The 18896-nt window shown below is 61.6% G+C and overlaps 1 protein-coding gene across 1 annotated transcript in view; it reads left to right on the plus strand.

The window, feature by feature from the left end:
* Window positions 1–18896, plus strand: part of CAMK2B (calcium/calmodulin dependent protein kinase II beta) — a 49250-nt gene that overhangs the window by 2996 nt on the left and 27358 nt on the right. The window contains exons 2-3 of the mRNA XM_080664744.1: window positions 12000–12094; window positions 18109–18168. Coding sequence (XP_080520870.1) covers window positions 12000–12094; window positions 18109–18168 — 155 coding nt within the window. The remainder of the gene's footprint in view (window positions 1–11999; window positions 12095–18108; window positions 18169–18896) is intronic.

The raw sequence follows: 18896 nt of genomic DNA on the forward strand, positions 1-18896 counted from the left end.
ACTGTGATGCCCAGATGCTGATCATTGGTGACTGTGGTGCCCAGATGGTGATCGTTGGTGACTGTGGTGCCCAGATGCTGATCATTGGTGACTATTGTTGCTCAGATGCTGATTGTTGGTGACAGTTGGTGCCCAGATGCTGATCGTTGGTGATTTTGGTGCCCAGGATGCTGATCATTGGTGACTTTGGGTGTCCAGCTGGAGGAGTGTGGGGTGTGCGAATTCTCTGGCTCACCCTGCAGGTGCTGGGGTACACCAGACCTAGGGCAGAGAGGGTGGCTCAGGGAACCCCTGATCAGGGCAAGGCCAGGCCCTGGGGACCCTCAGATTCCCTTCCCTCAGGTGGGGGCTGGTGGGGTGCCCGGCCTCTGGAGAGCAGAGCAGAGGTTAGCCCCCCTGTGCCCCCGAGCCCCCGCCCTAAAGGAAGGCATCGGTTGGGGATCCTCAGATGGGGGCAGAGGTTGGCTGGGGGACGAAGGTCGCCCATTCGGAGATCATCATGTTGTTTCTCTGCTTGCACCAGGGGCACCCCATCCTCGCCCTCGTAGTGCACCCCGATACCTGGACCTGGAACTCAGAGCTCCTCGCTTTTCTGTGAGCTCTCTGGGTCTACAGCTGTGCAGGCCCCTGTCCCCGGCTCCGACTCCAGCCATGGCTGCTTACGGTGCTGGCTGCCGCCCACCCACCCTGGGGAGTGGAGGCCCTTGGGGCTCCCTTGGGAATGAGAGGGGGTGGCATGCCCTGCAGTGCATGCTGGGTGCCCACCCTGCCCTCAGGGACAAGAGCAGCTGACAGAGGACAGGCAGCTGAGCCCAGGAACAGGCCTGAGTGGGTGGGAAGCCTCCCGTGGAGGGGCCGGGAGCCAGGAGGGCTTCGGCTCTGCCCAGCACCCCCTGTTGGAGCTCCCTGGGTGCCAGGTCTGGTGAGGGCTGCCGAGGGGCCCATCGCAGCTCTGCTGGGCGTCCTGGGCAGGGAGGAGGCCTGGCCAGTGCAGGGGAGCCCGGGCGGGGGTCCACAGTGGCCATGTCAGCCGGCTGTTGTCAGCGCCAGGCCTGCTGGAGGCACAGTTGGTGTTGCTTCCTGGCCCAGGTGGACGCGTCCAAGTTTATTTAAAGCTGCAGCCCCTGGCAACAGTCTGGCAACGCTGGGTGCCCGGGAAGGGCCAGGCCCCTGCCCACAGCTGCCCCCTGAGGTGGCCTTAGCGTCTCTCCTCCTGCCCCCTCTCCTCGGCCCATTCCCTCGACTGCTGCCTCTGCTGGCATTGTCTCCAGGGGCCTGGGCAGTGGGGTCTGAGGGCCAAAGGAGCCGTTTTCTGGGCCCTGCCCTCGCTCAGGCGGCCTGACTTGGCCCTGGTCCCGGGTTAAGAGGCACCTCGAGAGGAGTCCCGGGCCGGGCAGGGAGCCGGCCGTGAGGGCTGGGCCAGCACAGGCCAGAGGAGAGAATTCCCAGGAGCAATAAATAAACACACGTGTCTCTTCGACCAGAATTGGACGCTTACTCTTTTATCCTTTTGGCTTTATGTACTTTTACTATTATTTTTATTTTTTATTTTTTTATATATTTTTTTGGCTTTAAGTACTTCTAAAATATATATATATTTTTTATTGATTTCAGAGAGGAAGGGAGAGAGAGAGAAAAACATCAGTGATGAGAGAATTGTGAATCGGCTGCCTCCTGCACACCCCACACTGGGGATGGAGCCTTCAACCCGGGCCTGTGCCCTGACAGGGAATCAAACCGTGACCTCCTGGTTCCTAGGTCGAGGCTCAACCACTGAGCCACACGGCTGGGCTTAAGTTCTCATATATATATATATATATATATATATATATATATATATATATATTTTTATTGATTTCAGAGAGGAAGGGAGAGGAAGAGAGAGATAGAAATGTCAATGATGAGAGATAATCATTGATCGGCTGCCTCCTGCATGCCCCCTACTGGGGGTCGAGCCCACAACCAGAGCATGTGCCTTGACCGGAATCGAACCTGGGACCCTTTAGTCTGCAGGCCGATGCTCTATCCACTGAGCCACACCAGCGAGGGCTTAAGTCCTCTTTTTGTCACAAGCAGTAAGCATTGCAGGTAAAGGTGAGCCTGTGTCCCTCCTGCACGGGTGTCGGTCCTTCCGGACCCTTTCTGGTTGACGTACACGGATGTCAGTGTCCACCACTGACGTAGAGGATTCTCCGTGTGTGTGTTCTCGGCACTTCACGTAGAAACCCTGAAACAACCCGTGTTTGCACTCAGCTGCGCCTCCAGGGCCGGGGTGGGGTGACCCGTTGTGACCTCCGGCTGCTGCCTGTGCACAGGGACCGAGCACGAGCACACTCCCGCCCCCCCCCCCCCCGTGGCAATCTGGGTGGTTTGAGGTTGTCCCCTCTCTGACCCCACGGCGGGTCTGCTGGGCACAGGCCTGCGGCTCCTCGGGGTGTGTCCCGGTGCTGGGGCCGCTGCCGGCCTGTGCCCCGTGGCTCACGCCCGCCAGCCCCTCTTGGGTCTTTCATTGAGTCCGAAGAGGCGCTTGTGCTCAAGTTCCCAGCCCTCGGCTTTGGAGGCTGTGTCTCCTTTGAAATGTGGGGGCTCAGAGAGCAGCTCGCGGGAGGTTCTGAACAAGGACCCGCGCCGACACCCCTGAGGAGCAGGTCGCCTCGAACCTGGGGTTTTGTTTAATTGGTTGCCCGTGTCACGATGCGGAGCGAGGCGGGCGACTTGCCCCAGCAGTGAGGAGGCCCAGCCTCCAGTCCAGGCCAGAGCTGACCTTGATGTGCCCTTGACGCCATCCTGTGGGGTGACCCTTGCTGAGGCGGTCCCCGGCTGGCTAGGTGGGTAATGAACTGACACTCAGGGCAGAGGGCGTGTGGGTGTCTGGAGCCGGATCGAGGGTGTGGGTGGAGGAGGAGCGAGGGTGTTCGCTTCCTCCCGCCCAGCAGCCCTCCTGTCTCAGGGCCGTGGCCTGTGCTGTTCCTTCTGCCCCAGCGGCCACGCAGCTCCTTCCCCGCTGCTTGGCGAGTTCACGTCCCAGACCCCCGTTCTGTCTCCCCCCGAGCACCTGGCACCAGGCAGCCCCCTCAGAGATGGGGCTTCGGGCCCTGCCCACTGCTGTGACCCCTCTGCTCCGAGGAGGGACGCCCAGCGGGCTGGGGCCGTGCCTGGGAAGGAGGGTTCCGGACAGGCTCGCACACGGCGCTGCTGCAGGAGCACATGAAGGTGATGCTCGCTTAGTTACTACCGAGCGGTATTTTTATACCGTAACCTACTTTGCCGAGAGCTAAGAATATAGCTCGCGCTCGCTACCTGCACGCTCGCTGCTCTGGTGACCGTCGCCAGCAGTGACACGGAGGTTGCTGCATGAGCGCTGGCTCTGCAGTCGTGGCCGGTGTGGGAGAGGTGAGCGCGGCATGGCCCCCTCCAGGCCCAGCCCCTGGCAGGGCTCGCATGCGGCCACGGACTCTGCTTCTCGCAGGAGCTGGTGACCTTACTCCCTTCGGCGCTGTTAAAGGGTGCTGTTCCACCCCAGGTGCTGGTGGTAGGGTGCTGTTCCACCCCAGGTGCTGGTGGTAGGCGTCACCCCGTGCACCAGTCTCTGGTTCTGTTCCCCGTCAGGGCACATGCCCGGGTTTTGGGCTTGATCCCCAGTAGGGGGCGTGCAGGAGGCAGCTGATCGATGGTTATCATCATTGATGCTTCCATCTCTCCCTTCCTTTCCCTCTAAAATCAATTAAAAAACATATTTAAGCTCGGGTCTGTGTGGTTCAGTAGTTGGAGCGTCAGCCTGCACACCGAAGGGTTTCGGGTTCGATGCCCCATCAAGGGCTCGTAACTGGGTTGCGAGTTCACTCCCCGCCCCCTGTTGGGTGCATGTCATGAGGATTAATAAAAAAAACACAACCCAAAACATTTTATATTTTAAATATTTTTATTGATTTCAGAGAGGAAGGGAGAGAGAGAGAGAGAAACAGCAATGATGAGAGAGAACCATGGATCGGCTGCCTCCTGCACGCCCCACACAGGAACCGAGCCCGCAACCCGGGCACGTGCCCTGACGGGGAATCGAACCCTGACCTCCTGGTTCATAGGTTGACGCTCAACCACTGAGCCACCTGGGCAAAAACAAACACATTTTTTTTAAATGTTAAAAAACGCTGTCATTCCCCTGGCTGATGCTTCCTGCCGTGGTCCGCTCTGACCCTCGGCTCCTCAGCCTGTTTGTCGGGCCGTCCTTGTGCCTTTTTCACGCGAGCCCGTCCCCTGACTCCCTTTCCTCGTCTCTCCATGGCAACCAACACTCTGCCCCCATTTGGGAGAAGCAGGGCTCAGAATTTTATCTTATTAATCAAACTACAAGGACAATTTCATCTTACTAAAAAAAAAAAAAAAGCCGTTCACACGTATGTGCCATAAATGTGACTCGTACACGCATCGTTTCCTCGCTCCCAGAGGACCCTGGACTATGTGTTAGCGTCAGCACAGGGATCTGTGTGGGGGTGTGATACCTGTGTGTGTACAGACACACGTATGCACATCACACACACACACACACACACACACAATTTTAAAAACGCAGGTGGAATCTCCGTGTGCGTGATTCTCGATCCGTTGGCCCCCAGCCCTTACCCGTGACGACAGCTGCATGTCAGTCTTTCTTACAGCCCAGGGCCTGCCGGCTCTCAGACGCGGGCACGTGTGTGTGTGTGTGTGTCGGGGGAGGGGGGGCGGATTTTTAAACAAAAAACGGAGCCCAGCTGGTGCGGCTCAGTGGTTGAGCATCAACCTATGAACCAGGAGGTCAAGGTGTATTCCCAGTCAGGGGCACCAAAAATAAATAAATAAGTAAAATAAGGAAGTTAAGTAAGTTCCCCGCAGAGGTGGTTTCCTTACGCTCCACACCGAGCCGCCTGGACTGAGAGGCGTCACGGGGTGGGCCACGCAGAGTGGGGGCCAGTGCCCGCTGCCTGAGACTGCCTGGTCCCAGGCAAGAGATGGGCCTTTCTGGAGGTTTGCAATATATTTTTAAAAATGTAGTTTTCTCTCTGACTCTGACAAAAACGGAACCTGATTATTTTTAAAGCATCTTTCGCCACTGCGAGCCGCTTTGCTAATGTAGAGACATAAAAACGCATTATGTAGCGACGAGGTTTTCCAAAAACGATCCTCTTGGCATAGTACAGGAAACGTATGTTTTATTCATGCGAAGAGCGGGGTCTGTATAAAAGGAAAACGTGCCATCATACCAGGTGCCCAGCCTCCGGGGCCTGCCCGGGCGGCAGGGCCACCAGCCCGCACCGTGGCCCCGGGTGGACGCCGTCCTTCTGCCTCGGAGGACGACTCTCACGGCTTAGTTACGCTTCTGTGCGAAGCCAGCGCCGAGCCTCTGTTGATTCTGGAACAGATTGGCACTCGCGGGCACAGCGTTGGGAACATTTATGGAGGCAGCATGAGCCACACTGTTCTGTGGGAGCCGGCGTGGGAGCCGCCCCCACCACATGACGCAGGCAGGCAGCCGCACGGGAGGGGCGGGATCGCACGTCTTCTGACGTGACGCCCTCCGGGTGCCCAGCACCTCCACGCGGGTGCCTGTCCCTCGAGGAGCCTCCCTGTCCCCAAGTTCCAGGGCTCGGGGCGGTGCCCAGAGCACAGCAGGTGCCCCACCGAGTGGCCCTGCAGGCTGTGGACCTTCCCAGTGTGTTGGGCACTCGCCCCGTGGAAGATGGGGCCTGGGGGGCGGTGGGAGGTGCTGGTGGCCTTGGGTCACCTGGTGAGGTGCAGGGCAGGGCTGGTGGGTGCCCCGTGCTCAGTGCCAGGGGGTCTGCAGCCATGCCTGGAGGGGCAGCCGGCCCAGGCATCGGTGTGGCATCGGTTAGGGGCTCTCAGGGTAAAGGGCCGGCGCGGCCGCTGGAGAAGGTGACCGGGGCCGAGTGCCAGAGCTGGCTGCGCAGAGGGGACGCCTCCCAGGCCAGGGCGATGGGCCCTCAGTGTGGCCAGTGGACGGCGTGGGCACGGACCTGCTGGGGCCTCTGCGCCCGGCCAGCCCACGCCCCCTCTCGCTGCCCGGCCCAGCGGAGCTCACCTGACCGTCCGCGTTGGGGACTTGGTGGTCTTTCCGTGCACAGCGTCGGCCGCCCCATCCAGGTCGCTGAGCCCAACCCTGTCCAGAGGAACAAAACCCAAGCCGTGAGTGTAATTCAGAGTTTTTATTACTTAAAAAATAAATAAAAGGAAAGCGGGCGTGGCTCAGTGGTTGAGAGTCAGCCCATGAACCAGGAGGTCAGGGTTCAATTCCTGGTCAGGGCACATGCCCGGGCTGTGGTCTCAGTCCCCAGTGGGGGACATGCAGGAGGCAGCCGATCGATGGTCTCTCTCATCATGGATGTTTCTATCTCTCCCTTTCCCTTCCTTTCTGAAATTAGTAAGAATTTATTTAAAAAAAAAAAAAATAGGCCGAAACCGGTTTGGCTCAGTGGATAGAGCGTCGGCCTGCGGACTGAAGGGTCCCGGGTTCGATTCCGGTCAGGGGCATGTACCTTGGTTGCGGGCACATCCTTAGTGGGAGGTGTGCAGGAGGCAGCTGATGGATGTTTCTCTCTCATCGATGTTTCTAGCTCTCTATCCCTCTCCCTTCCTCTCTGTAAAAAATCAATAAAATATATATATATTTTAAAAATAAAATAAATAGAAGAGGAGGGTGTTTTTTTCAGCCCATCAGAGGCCCAAGTCACCGACAGTCAAACCAGACAGACGTCACAGGACAGGAGACGAGAGAGCCACATCCCTTGGGAGCGTGGACGTGACTTCGTCAGCGAAGTCCCAGCAGCGTGCAGGAAGGGTAGCACCGTGCGGACGGGTAGCGTTCAGCCCAGGGAGGCGAGGCTGGTGTCGCACACGGAGGTCAACCGACGTAAACCTGCGTCAGCAGAGCACACGACGGAACTGCAGGACACTCCCGATAGAGGCAGGCGGTCTAACCGTGTTTCCTCAGTAACAACAACACCCAACACACCAGAAATCAGAGGGACTTCTCCGCTGATACCACAGCGACAGCCGGAAGCTTCCTCCAGAGACCAGGAGCCAGACGGGGACCGTCCCGAGCCTCCGTCAGAACGGAGGAGCGAGGCCCGCAGAGGGGCACCGAGATTCATCGCGTTTCGTCCCCAGAATAAAGTTGGGAAACGGTCCATTCGCAGTGGGTGTCTCCGACAGTGCGGTGCTGGGTAATGAACCTGCAAAGGCCGATCAGGACGTGAACGTTGGACACGCAACCTGCTGCTGAGAGAGGTGAAAGGTCACACACCTCCACGCAAAGACGTGAGCTCGGGCGGCCGGAGACCTGGTGCCGCGCCCCCTCCGCACGGACCGCAGTTCGGGGTGATGCCTGTCGAGGTTCCAGCTGCTTTTAAAAAAATTCACAAGCTGCCCTGACCGGTGTGGCTCCGTGGATAGAGCGTCGGCCTGCGGACTGAAGGGTCCCAGGTTCGATTCCGGTCAAGGGCATGGACCTTGGTTGCGGGCACGTCCCCAGTGGGGGGTGTGCAGGAGGCAGCTGATCGATGTTTCTCTCTCATCGATGTTTCTAACTCTCTACCCCTCTCCCTTCCTCTCTGTAAAAAATCAATAAAATACATATTTTTAAAAAAAATTCACAGGCTGATTCTTTTTAAAAATATATTTTTTATTGATCTCAGAGAGGCAGGGAGAGGGAGATAGAAACATCCATGATGAGAATCAGGGATCGGCTGCTGCCTGCATGGCCCCCACTGGGGATCCAGCCCGAAACCCGGGCCTGTGCCCCGACGGGGAATCCAACCCTGACCTCCTGGTTCACAGGTCGATGCCCACCACGGAGCTGCGCTGCCGCTCACAAGCTGATTCTACGGCTCGTATGGAGTTGCCGGGACCCTGAGGAGCCAGGACAGTCGCCACAGCCGTCAGATGCGCGTGGGCCGCGCGTGGCGGGAGGACGGACACGGCCCGGAGGCCGCGTGGGGCAGGCATCCGTGGTTGGCTGAGTTTTGACAAGGACGACCGGACAGTTGAACAAGGACAGAATCACGGTCCATTCAGCACGTGGCCGGCGGGGCATCCGCCGAGAAGGAAGCTGGGACCCACCCGACCAGACACAAGATCACCTGACCGCGGGTCTCGGGCGTCCTGGCCGGAGCGAAAACGGTAACGTTTTCCGAGGGAAACGTAAGCGTCCTTCGGGTTTGGCCGTGAGGCTTCAGACACGACACGCGGCAGAGAGAGACGGACAGGTTGGACTTGACCCGCAGCCTGTGTGCTTCCGGGGACGCCCTCTGGCGAGGGAACACGGGTGCCGGGCGTGGATCGGAATCGGACCCGTGGGAAGAACAGGTGGGGAACTGACTGCCCGACGGTAGAAAGGTGAATGGCCCACGTGGACCACGAGCTCAGGAAGAGACGCGAGTCATCGGGGAAGCGCGACCAAGCCACAGCGCGGTCCCCGGGACGGCGAGGGGAGTGGAGGCCGCGTACCTGCTGGCGGGATGTGGCTGCCGCAGCTCCTGGGGAGACAGTGGGCGGCTCCTCCGTGTCCCACGCCCACACACAACCGTGTTCACAGCAGGTGACCCGGGACAGTCACAGAGCAGACACGCCTGCCCTCGCCACTGGCGCAGATGGTTGGAGCTCTGTCCCGACATCGTAAGGTTGCGGGTTCGAGCCCCCGTGAGGGTCCATACAGTGAATGCGTAAAGAAGTGGGACAGCACATCGGTGTTTCTTTCTCTTTAAAATCAACAAGTGAAGCCCTGACCGGTGTGGCTCAGTGGATAGAGCGTCGGCCTGCGGACTGAAGGGTCCCGGGTTCAATTCCGGTCAAGGGCATGTACCTTGGTTGCGGGCACATCCCCACTGGGGGGTGTGCAGGAGGCAGCTGATGGATGTTTCTCTCTCATCGATGTTTCTAACTCTCTATCCCTCTCCCTTCCTCTCTGTAAAGAATCAATAAAATATATATTTAAAAAAAAAATCAACAAATGAAAATCTGAAAAGAAAAAAGGAAATGTCGCCAACGTGCGCCCGCTGGTGAGTGGATAAGGAAAGTGTGCGGACCCCAGGCCTGCCCGTCGCTGCCCCGTCCCCAGCCTCACCAGCCCCTCCCCGCCTTGCCCCGGGCCCTGCACCTGCGGAGGCGGGATTCGATGCCCGTGAGCGCCTGTCTTGGTGGTGGGCCAGCTTCTCGGTACCGCCTTACGGGGTCCAACCCTGCCTTCGTGACGGACACAGCCATAGGCCGCCCGCGCCCCCCGGGGGGTTCATGGTAACAGGCTGCATGCTGTGGTCCTGTGGAAACCCCGAGTCTTCCCTCTGGACCCGCCACGCGCTCACACGTACTCACACACGCTCACACATGCTCACACGCGCTCACACACGCTCACACATGCTCACACGCGCTCACACACGCTCACACTGACAGTGAGGAGCCGCGATGGCTGACCTCCCGGCGTCGGCGTTCCTGGTGAATAAAGCCGAAGGCGACAACATGTGATTGATCTGAAACGAAACAAGGACTCGAACTGACACACACGTTGCCCCGTCTGGGCCGCCCCACGGGCCGGGCTGAGGCTGGAGGCGTGTGTGTGGCAGTGGCCCTCCCCCTGCACTGCCCGCCTGGGAGCTGCGGTGACTGCCTGGCCCTGGGACGGGGGGCGCGGGGGCAGCCGCTGGGAAGAGCTGCCTCTGAAGGTCGCTGTGGGCGCAGCTCCCAGGAGGGCAGTTCCTCCTCAGAGCCCCTCGTGCGCCTGTGTGAGCCCGGCCGGAGCCCCTTGTGCGCCTGTGTGAGCCCGGCCGGAGCCCCTCGTGCGCCTGTGTGAGCCCGGCCGGAGCCCCTCGTGCGCCTGTGGGATCCCGGCCCAGCCCCGTTTCTTCCGAGTCGGCTTTGGGATCGAGTCGGCTTTGGGATCGTCTGCCCTCACCTTGCTGGGTCCCCAGGTGTGGAGCTGGACCTGGTTTGTTACCATACCGGCAGCCCCTGAGTGGGCAGGGACGTGGGGCGCTGGCAGGGTGGCCTGGAGGGTTGGGGGCCTCCCCAGATCGATCTCCGTCCTGATCTCCGCCCAGAGGACGCAGGTGAATGCGGGGGGCGGGGGGCGGGGGGGCCTGTTGCCGCCCATTCTGGAAGAGAGAGGACAGCTCTGAGAACAGCCATTGCCGTAAGGCGGGGCCGTTAGGAAACGGTCAGTTAGGTTCCTGTGATGTTCCTTTTCTCCCAGGAAGGGACTCACACACTTGAACGGAGTTTTGTCTCAAAGGGGATTACAGGCCCAGGCCCCTGTTGAGGAGCCCTGGGTTGGACGCGCTGGGGGGAGGCCGTGTGGGTGGGGGAGGCTGTGTCCATGGGGCCTGGGCCTGCGGGTTTGGGGAGGGAGGACAGAACCCCTCCCCCCCAGCACCCTGGGCCCAGCAGCCTCCTGCCTGGACTAAGACCCTCCCCCGACATGCCCTCTTCCGGGGAGGATCTTCTGAGGGGCCCAGGCTGCCAGTTTCCTGGGAGCAGCCGTACCCCACTTTCCTCCTCTGGGTCCTCAAGGGGCTCCCCCTTCTGCTGCTCCCTCAGCAGAAACAAAACAAGCCCCCTTACTGATACACACATCGTCCTGTGGGCCTGTGACGTGGGACTTGCAGCCTCTGCTCTGGGAAAGGAGAGCGGGGGTGGGGGCCGTGGAGGAGGGGGCCGTGGAGGTGGGGGCAGCGGAGGTGAGGGGCCGTGGAGGTGGGGGCAGCGGAGGTGGGGGCCGTGGAGGTGAGGGGCTGTGGAGGTGGGGGCCATGGAGGTGGGGGCAGGGGAGGAGGGGGCCGTGGAGGTGGGGGCAGCGGAGGTGAGGGGCCGTGGAGGTGGGGGCCGGGGAGGTGGGGGCAGGGAAGGTGGGGGGCCATGGAGATGGGGGGCCGTGGAGGTGGCGGCAGGGGAGATGGGGGCCGTGGAGGTGGGGGGCCTTGGAGGTGGGGGGCCGTGGAGGTGGGGGGCAGGGGAGATGGGGGCCGTGGAGGTGGGGGCAGGGGAGGTGGGGGCCGTGGAGGTGAGGGGCTGTGGAGGTGGGGGCCATGGAGGTGGGGGCAGGGGAGGTGGGGGCAGGGAGGTGGGGGCCGTGGAGGTGGTGGGCAGGGAAGGTGGGGGCAGGGGAAGTGGGGGGCAGGGGAGGTGAGGGCCATGGAGATGGGGGCCGGGGAGGTGGGGGGCCGGGGAGGTGGGGGGCAGGGGAGGTGGGGGGCCATGGAGGTGGGGGGCCGGGGAGGTGGGGGCAGGGAGGTGGGGGGCCGTGGAGGTGGGGGGCCGTGGAGGTGGGGGCAGGGAGGTGGGGGGCCGTGGAGGTGGGGGGCCGTGGAGGTGGGGGCAGGGAGGTGGGGGCCGTGGAGGTGGGGGCAGCGGAGGTGGGGGCCGGGGAGGTGGGGGGCCAGGGAGGTGGGGGCCAGGGAGGTGGGGGCAGGGAAGGTGGGGCCAGGGAGGTGGGGGCCGTGGAGGTGGGGGCAGGGAGGTGGGGGCAGGGAGGTGGGGGCCGTGGAGGTGGGGGCAGGGAAGGTGGGGCCAGGGAGGTGGGGGCCAGGGAGGTGGGGGCAGGGAAGGTGGGGCCAGGGAGGTGGGGGGCTGCTCCTCCAGCTTTGCAGCCCACTGACCTGTTGCTTCTCCACGACCCTCGGAGAGTCCTGTGTGGCCACAGACTTCCATCCATGGGAACACTCGCTGGGCCCCCCTGGGTCTCGCTGGGCCCCCCTGGGTCTCGCTGGGCCTCGCTGGGCCCCCCTGGGTCTCGCTGGGCCCCCCTGGGCCCCCTGGGTCCTGCTGACCCACGAGGACCTGGGGTGGGGGCGGCTCACTCTGCCAGCTGCCAGGGAAGGGCAGAGTAGAGGCGGGAGCTGTTTGGGGAGGGAACCCCTTCCTTCACAGCTCCCTGCCCACGGCCGGCCTCACGCGGGTGCTGGGCGTCCCAGGGAGACTAACCAGCTCTCTCTGTGCCTCTGTCCCCACCTGACTCCCAGGGGGGCTTTCTCTGTGGTCCGACGCTGCGTCAAGCTCTGCACCGGCCATGAGTATGCAGCCAAGATCATCAACACCAAGAAGCTGTCGGCCAGAGGTAGGTGGGCCGTGTGCAGAGGTTGGTGGGCGCAGGGGCAGAGGGTAGGTGGGCCGTGTGCAGCGGGTAGGTGGGCCATGTGCAGAGGGTAGGTGGGCTGTGTGCAGAGGGTAGGTGGGCCGTGTGCAGAGGGCTGGCACGGGCACAGAGGGTGTGAGTGGGGTCCTGGCCACCACAGGACCTGAGTGGGGCTGGAGGACGGGGACCCCCCCCCCTCAGAATGGGGATCACACCTTCTCAGGGGTTTGGGGGCCTCCCTGGGCTGGAGGGGTAGGGGCGTGGTGGCCAGGCCTCTGTGCTGGCCAGGTGATACTGTCTTCTGTGAACTGGGGCCGGAGGACTGGGGTGCCGGGCGATGCTGAGGCCGTGTGAGCTGTGGATCCTCCCCAGCCCCTCCTGGTCCTCGCACACGGACGCCTGCCTGTACTGGGGGGGTGCAGCGGGCCGCAGGGTGGAGCGTGGCCCTGGACCACCTCCCCTGCCTGCACCTCCAGAGCTCTTGCTGAGGGACGTCCAGGTGTGGGGAAAGGGGGAGGGGGGTGAGGGTATTGGTGAGCGGCTGTGACCGGGCCTGCTGGTGGAGTTGCTGCCCTGAGCAGGTGCCAGGGATGCAGATGGAGGGGCCAGGGAAGCCAGCAGCTGGGGCTCTGCCTGCCCAGCCCTGTGGAGTCTGAGATGTTTTGTTTTCCTGCTTAAAATGTCCCTGAATAGAGAGGAAATGATAGAACGAGGCCCGTCTTCAAAACTCACCGGCCAATTTTGTTCCATCTGTACCCGCCCCCCTCTTCCTCCCATCTTAGGGCAGAACCCAGACGCCAGGGTGAGAGTTAGGTTTAAATTTAATAGTTAAAGGGGATTGTGAGGCGTTCAGGCCTGAGGACGTGCCGAACAGTTCGAGGCGGTTAGACCCCGTTCCCAGAGCAGCCGGAGGACAGTTAATGGGGGGGGGGGGGGGCGCGAGGGAGGTCGTTGGGGACGCGTGTTTCAAACGTTCCTGGTTCTGCCCCCCCATGTTGGCATTGCACAGCGATGTGGGCGCTGGTGCCCTGGGCACCCTGTGGTGGTGCGCGGGCCGTGAGGGCCCAGAGAGCAGGCCCAGGCGTGACCCTTGGCCAGTGGCCGCGCACAGTGGGGCAGGAGGGACCCTGGGCATCGGTTGTGCCCAACCTTGAGCCCCACTGTGCCTGCCATGGCTTCTCAGTGACCCCTCAGCCCCCTGAGATTCAGAGCCAAGGAGACCTAGCCCCCCAGAAGCAGAGCCCCGGGAACCACAGCCTAACGCAGAACTGGGTGCACGGGCTCCGGACTCCACCCGGTGGGCGGGCTGGGCTGACCTCACAGCTAATGCTGACCTCACAGGGGCTGACCTCACAGGGGGCTGACCTCACAGTTAATGCTGACCTTACCGGGGGCTGACCTCACAGCTAATGCTGACCTCACAGGGCGCTGACCTCACAGCTAATGCTGACCTCACAGCTAATGCTGACCTCACGGGGGGCTGACCTCACAGCTAATGCTGACCTCACAGGGCGCTGACCTCACAGCTAATGCTGACCTCACGGGGGGCTGACCTCACAGCTAATGCTGACCTCACAGGGCGCTGACCTCACAGCTAATGCTGACCTCACAGGGCGCTGACCTCACAGCTAATGCTGACCTCACAGCTAATGCTGACCTCACAGGGGGCTGACCTCACAGGGGGCTGACCTCATGGGGGGCTGACCTCACAGGGGGCTGACCTCACAGGGGGCTGACCTCACAGCTAATGCTGACCTCACAGCTAATGCTGACCTCACAGGGGGCTGACCTCACAGCTAATGCTGACCTCACAGCTAATGCTGACCTCACAGCTAATGCTGACCTCACAGGGCGCTGACCTCACAGCTAATGCTGACCTCACAGCTAATGCTGACCTCACAGGGGGCTGACCTCACGGGGGGCTGACCTCACGGGGGGCTGACCTCACAGGGGGCTGACCTCACAGCTAATGCTGACCTCACAGCTAATGCTGACCTCACAGGGGGCTGACCTCACAGCTAATTCTGACCTCACAGCTAATGCTGACCTCACAGCTAGTGCTGACCTCACAGCTAATGCTGACCTCACAGCTAATGCTGACCTCACAACTAATGCTGACCTCACAGGGGGCTGACCTCACGGGGGGCTGACCTCACAGCTAATGCTGACCTCACAGCCGAGGGTCAGGCCACAGGGAGGAGTTCTGGGCTGACCGCTGCGCCTCCTCTCACATCCAGGCCAATGCCATCCCCTCCCCAGGACTGTGGGGCGCCCCGAGGAGGGAGTGACAGGGCGAAGCTTCCGCCCGCACCGGCACCGCTGCGGCTTCCCGTAGCTCAGACCCGGGGCGAGAAGCGACCCCGCTCGGGAGACAGACGAGAGGGCGCCTCGAACCCCCGAACTGGGTGAAGAGGCAGCGCTGCACTGCAGGGGCGCCCTCTCCCCTCCGCGCCCTCCCACACCCCTCTCCTTCCCCCCCGCCCCCCCACTCTCCATTCCTCACCTGGGCACCTCCTTCCCTCCTCCCGCCCCCTCCTAAGTCCCCTGTGCGGAGGGCCCGGTCCCAGCAGGGAAGCCGCCAGAACGGGGTGCAGGGCAGGTGCCCCTCTGCAGGGGGCAGGGGAGGGCCTGCAGCGGGGGAGGGGCCAGCCACCCACTGGGTCCCTCTGACCACCTTCTCCTGGCTCCCCCCACCCCACAGCCAGGGAGCCCGTGGGAGCCAGGAGGTGGGGAGGGCCTGGGAGGGGTGGGGTCAGGTCGGGCTGTCACCGGGCCATGCAGGAGGCACCAGCCATGGAGGGGCGCCGGTCCGCTGCCTCAGTGTCCCCTGCCTGCCTGGCCGCTGGCTCCGCAGCCCCCCCCCAGCTCCTGATGCCCTCCCAGCTTCCTTCCTGCTGTTTATTTTTTGGTTGATCCTCACCTGAGGATTTTTTTTCACTGATTATTTATTTATTTTAAAAAAATCTATATTGTCGAAAGTATTACATATGGCCCGGCCTGCGTGGCTCAGGGGTTGAGTGTCGACCTATGAACCAGGAGGTCAGGGTTCGATTCCCGGTCAAGGGCACAGGCCCGGGTTGTGGGCTGGATCCCCAGTGTGGGGTGTGCAGGAGGCAGCCGACCAGCGATTCTCATTACTGATGTTTCTCTCTCCCTCTCTCCTCCTCTGTGAAATCAATAAAAAGACACTAAAAAAACCCCAAGTTTTACATGTTTCCCCGCCTTCCCCATTGACCCTCCCTCTCTATCCCGCCCCCACCCCCACCCCAGGCCTTCACCCCCTTGTGGTCTGTGTCCATGGGTGCTGCATACGTGCATACACCCATCCTCCCTCCCCCGCCTTCCCTCTGAGATTCTGAAGTCTGTTCCCTGCTTCTCTGTCTCTGGACCTGTCGTGTTCATTCGTGTATGCTATTCATCAGATTCCACGTGTGAGTGTGATCACGTGATACTTGTCTTTCTCCGACTGGCTTATTTCACTGAGCGTCACACTCCCCAGGCCCCTCCATGCTGTTGCAAATGGTGAGTTCTTCTTTACACCTGGAGAGTGTTCCATGGTTAGATGGACCCCAGCTTTTTTATCCACTCGTCTGCTGAGGGGCACTCGGGCTGTTTCCCGATCGTAGCTATTGTAGATTGTGCTGCTGTGAACGTAGGGGTGCATGCGTTCTTTCTGATTGGTGTTTCTGGTTTCTTTCCATTGATTTTTAGAAAGCGTGTTGGGGGAGGGAGGGAATAAAAGAGAGAGAGAGAGAGAGAAAATAAAACATGGATGAGCGAGACACATCCGTTGGCTGCCTTCCTGTGCTCCCGGCCGATGGAACCTACAACCCAAGTAAGTGCCGATGCTCTAACCACTGAGGACACCAGCCAGGGCGAGGGCCCACTAATTTTTAAAAACAACATTTTACCTAATTATGAAAGTGACACCAGATCACGGTCAAAGCCGGGAAACCTATACAGAATAAGTAAAGTCCCTCACAGTCCTGCCACCCCGCGTGAAGTGCTGTTACCATGGTGATGCATTGTAGGCAGGTGTGGTGATGGAGTCCTGGCCGCACCCCTCCTGGCCAGGTGCCGCTGCGCTTGGGCCATGAAGGCCAGCGACTGCCATGATGGGGTGGACAGGGCGCCTGCGTGGGCAGCCAGGTGCCCCTTCTCGGCCCCACACAGATAAGTTATGTCCCAAACCCACAGGAGCAGGTGGAGACCTTCTGGGTGGGGCTCCACCCTCGGGACAGGTTTCAGTAACAGGACACGTTTACTCCCAAAGACAGGCTCCCACATGCATGTCTCTCCTGGTCTCTATGACTGAAATCAGGCAATTGTTCCAAAGACAACCACCCCCTGCCTCCCAGGCTCTCCCTGATCTCAGCCTAGCTCTGCCCCCTCCACCCCACATGGCGGGGGTCTCAGCTGTCACCCCCGTGACACTGTTGGGACAGGTGGCAAAATTGGAATGTGGACTGTAGGCTGGATTCCAGTGTCATCTCAGCGTGGGGCTTATTTTTTTAAAAAAATATATTTTATTGATATTTTACAGAGAGGAAGGGAGAGGGATAGAGTTAGAAACATCGATGAGAGAGAAACATCGATCAGCTGCCTCCTGCACACCCCCCACTGGGGATGTGCCCGCAACCAAGGTCCATGCCCTTGACCGGAATCGAACCTGGGACCTTCCAGTCCGCAGGTCGACGCTCTATCCACTGAGCCAAACCGGTTTTGGCCAGCGTGGGGCTTATTATGTTGGTGATTGCACCAAGATTGTCCTTGTAGGCACACGGATGTGCATGCGTGTGCATGCATGTGTGCACGTGTAAGGAGAGAGAGACAAAGAAGTGCCGTCCCTGAGAGCTCCGTGCTGATCTTGCAGCTCTTCTCCGTGTGGAAACCGTTCAGATACCAAGTTTAAAAACACCAGGCAAGGGAAAGCGCCCCGTGAGCCCGCGCCTGCACCTCTAGTCCCCCCAGCGAACTCGCCAGGGGGGCGCGGTGTTGGGGCGGCACCCTGCCCGCTGGTGCTGGCCGCCCCTGGACCCCGCGGATGTGGGGGGTTGCATTGCCGTCTGTCTGTCTGTCTGGTGGGGGTGCTGGCTGCGTCCAGTGTCTGATGGCACCTGGGCTGCCGCCACAGCGTGGGGTGCGGAGGTGAGGGGCCCTCCAGTGCCAGGGACAGAGCGGCAGGGGAGGCTCAGGAGCTGTAGCATTCCCAGGAGGTGGAGTGCCCGTCCTGGGGGGGGGGACAGCTGGATGCCCCAGGTGTCCCCTCCTTCCCACGAGCAGTTCCTGTCTGCAGGCGTGGCTCCCCGCTAGGGAAAGGCACACGCGTGTGTGCAAGTATGTATGTGTGTCCTGATCCAGCCTGTTAGCAGCACACGTGTACATAGGGATGCGTGTGTGTGTGTGTGCCCAGTGGCATGTGTGCTTGTGTGTGCACATATGTGTTCAAAGCACAACCCGGCCTCTTCTCCGCCAGTGGCTTTTCTCGCTCGGCCTTGCTGGGCGGGGAGGTGCTCGGCGTTGGGGACGGGTGCTGTGGTGAGAGGCAGCCACGCTCTGCTCTGCTCTCCGGTCAGCGCATGTGTGTTTTTCCCGGTTTTGCTTTTACAACCTCCACCAGCTTTTAAAACCCTCCCGACACCTGTTTGTGTGAACTATTTCATTTCTGCCTGGTAAGTTGCAGGGTCTTGGGGTGGCCTCTGGAGTGGGGTCCTGCATCGGGGTGTGGGTGCAGGGCAGGACCCGTGACCTCGAGCCCTCCTCCTGCCCACGTGGCAGAGACACACCCACCAGGCGCGGGCCCCTGGCTGAGGGGTGTGCGGGGGTGGCGGTCAGGTCCTGCGCCGTTTTCCCAGAGGCCTGCCCGAGGCCCGTGTCCCAGGCAGCCACCTCCGGAGACAGCGGCTGGTCCAGCACAGGTGGTCTGGGGGGCCCAGGCCTGGGGAGTGACCGGCTGCCGGGACAGGAGGTGACACCCTGTCCCTTTCTGCCCCCAGATCACCAGAAGCTGGAGAGAGAGGCTCGGATCTGCCGCCTGCTGAAGCACGCCAACATCGGTGAGCACGTGGCCGGCGTCCCCTCCCTCCCGCAGCGGGCAGCCTGTCCCTCCAGGCCCCGGGGCCTCTTCTCTCTCCTGCATCAGAGCCCCCTCTCCCCCTCATCAGGGGTTCTTGGGCCAGGCAGCCCCTTGGGGCGATGGAGGCCATGCCCGCCCCCAGGAACTCCCAGTCAGGGTTCTCAGGAGGCAGGCGGGGGCCTGGATGTCCTGCGGCTTCAGAAAAGCCACAAGGTGGCTGCTGACAAAGAGGAAAGGTTGGAAACCTGGGGTCCGAGGCCTGGTTCTGCAGAGCCCTGCGTCTCAGCAGCCCCGGACCTGGAACTGTGGGGCGGGGAGAGGGGGGGTCCCACCCGCCAGCTGCCCCTCGGGGGCACGGGACACGTGCAGCCTCCAGAGCCAGGTCTTGGTCTCAGGGTGCGGCTGCGGGACGCCCCTTCTCTCCGACACCCCAGAGCGGGTCTGTGGGTGGTGGGACAGTTGGCGGAGCTGCTTGGTCCCCAGATGGTGCTGACCCTGGAAACGGGGGTGGGTCACGGCCTGCCTGGCCCTCTGCCTGCCCTTCGCCCCCCGCGGGCTCCTTTCCGGGGCCTGGTATGTAGTCTCTGGGTTACCCAGACACCCCAGGAACCGGGGCCCCGGCATCAGGGCCATGGCTTCCCTCCGCTCTGCGTCCCCCGCCCCCGTGTGGTAGGAGCCCGGGTCCTGGGGGGCTCTCCCCTCACACGG

Source organism: Plecotus auritus, assembly GCF_963455305.1.
Source record: "Plecotus auritus genome assembly, chromosome: 4".
Taxonomy (NCBI): domain Eukaryota; kingdom Metazoa; phylum Chordata; class Mammalia; order Chiroptera; family Vespertilionidae; genus Plecotus; species Plecotus auritus.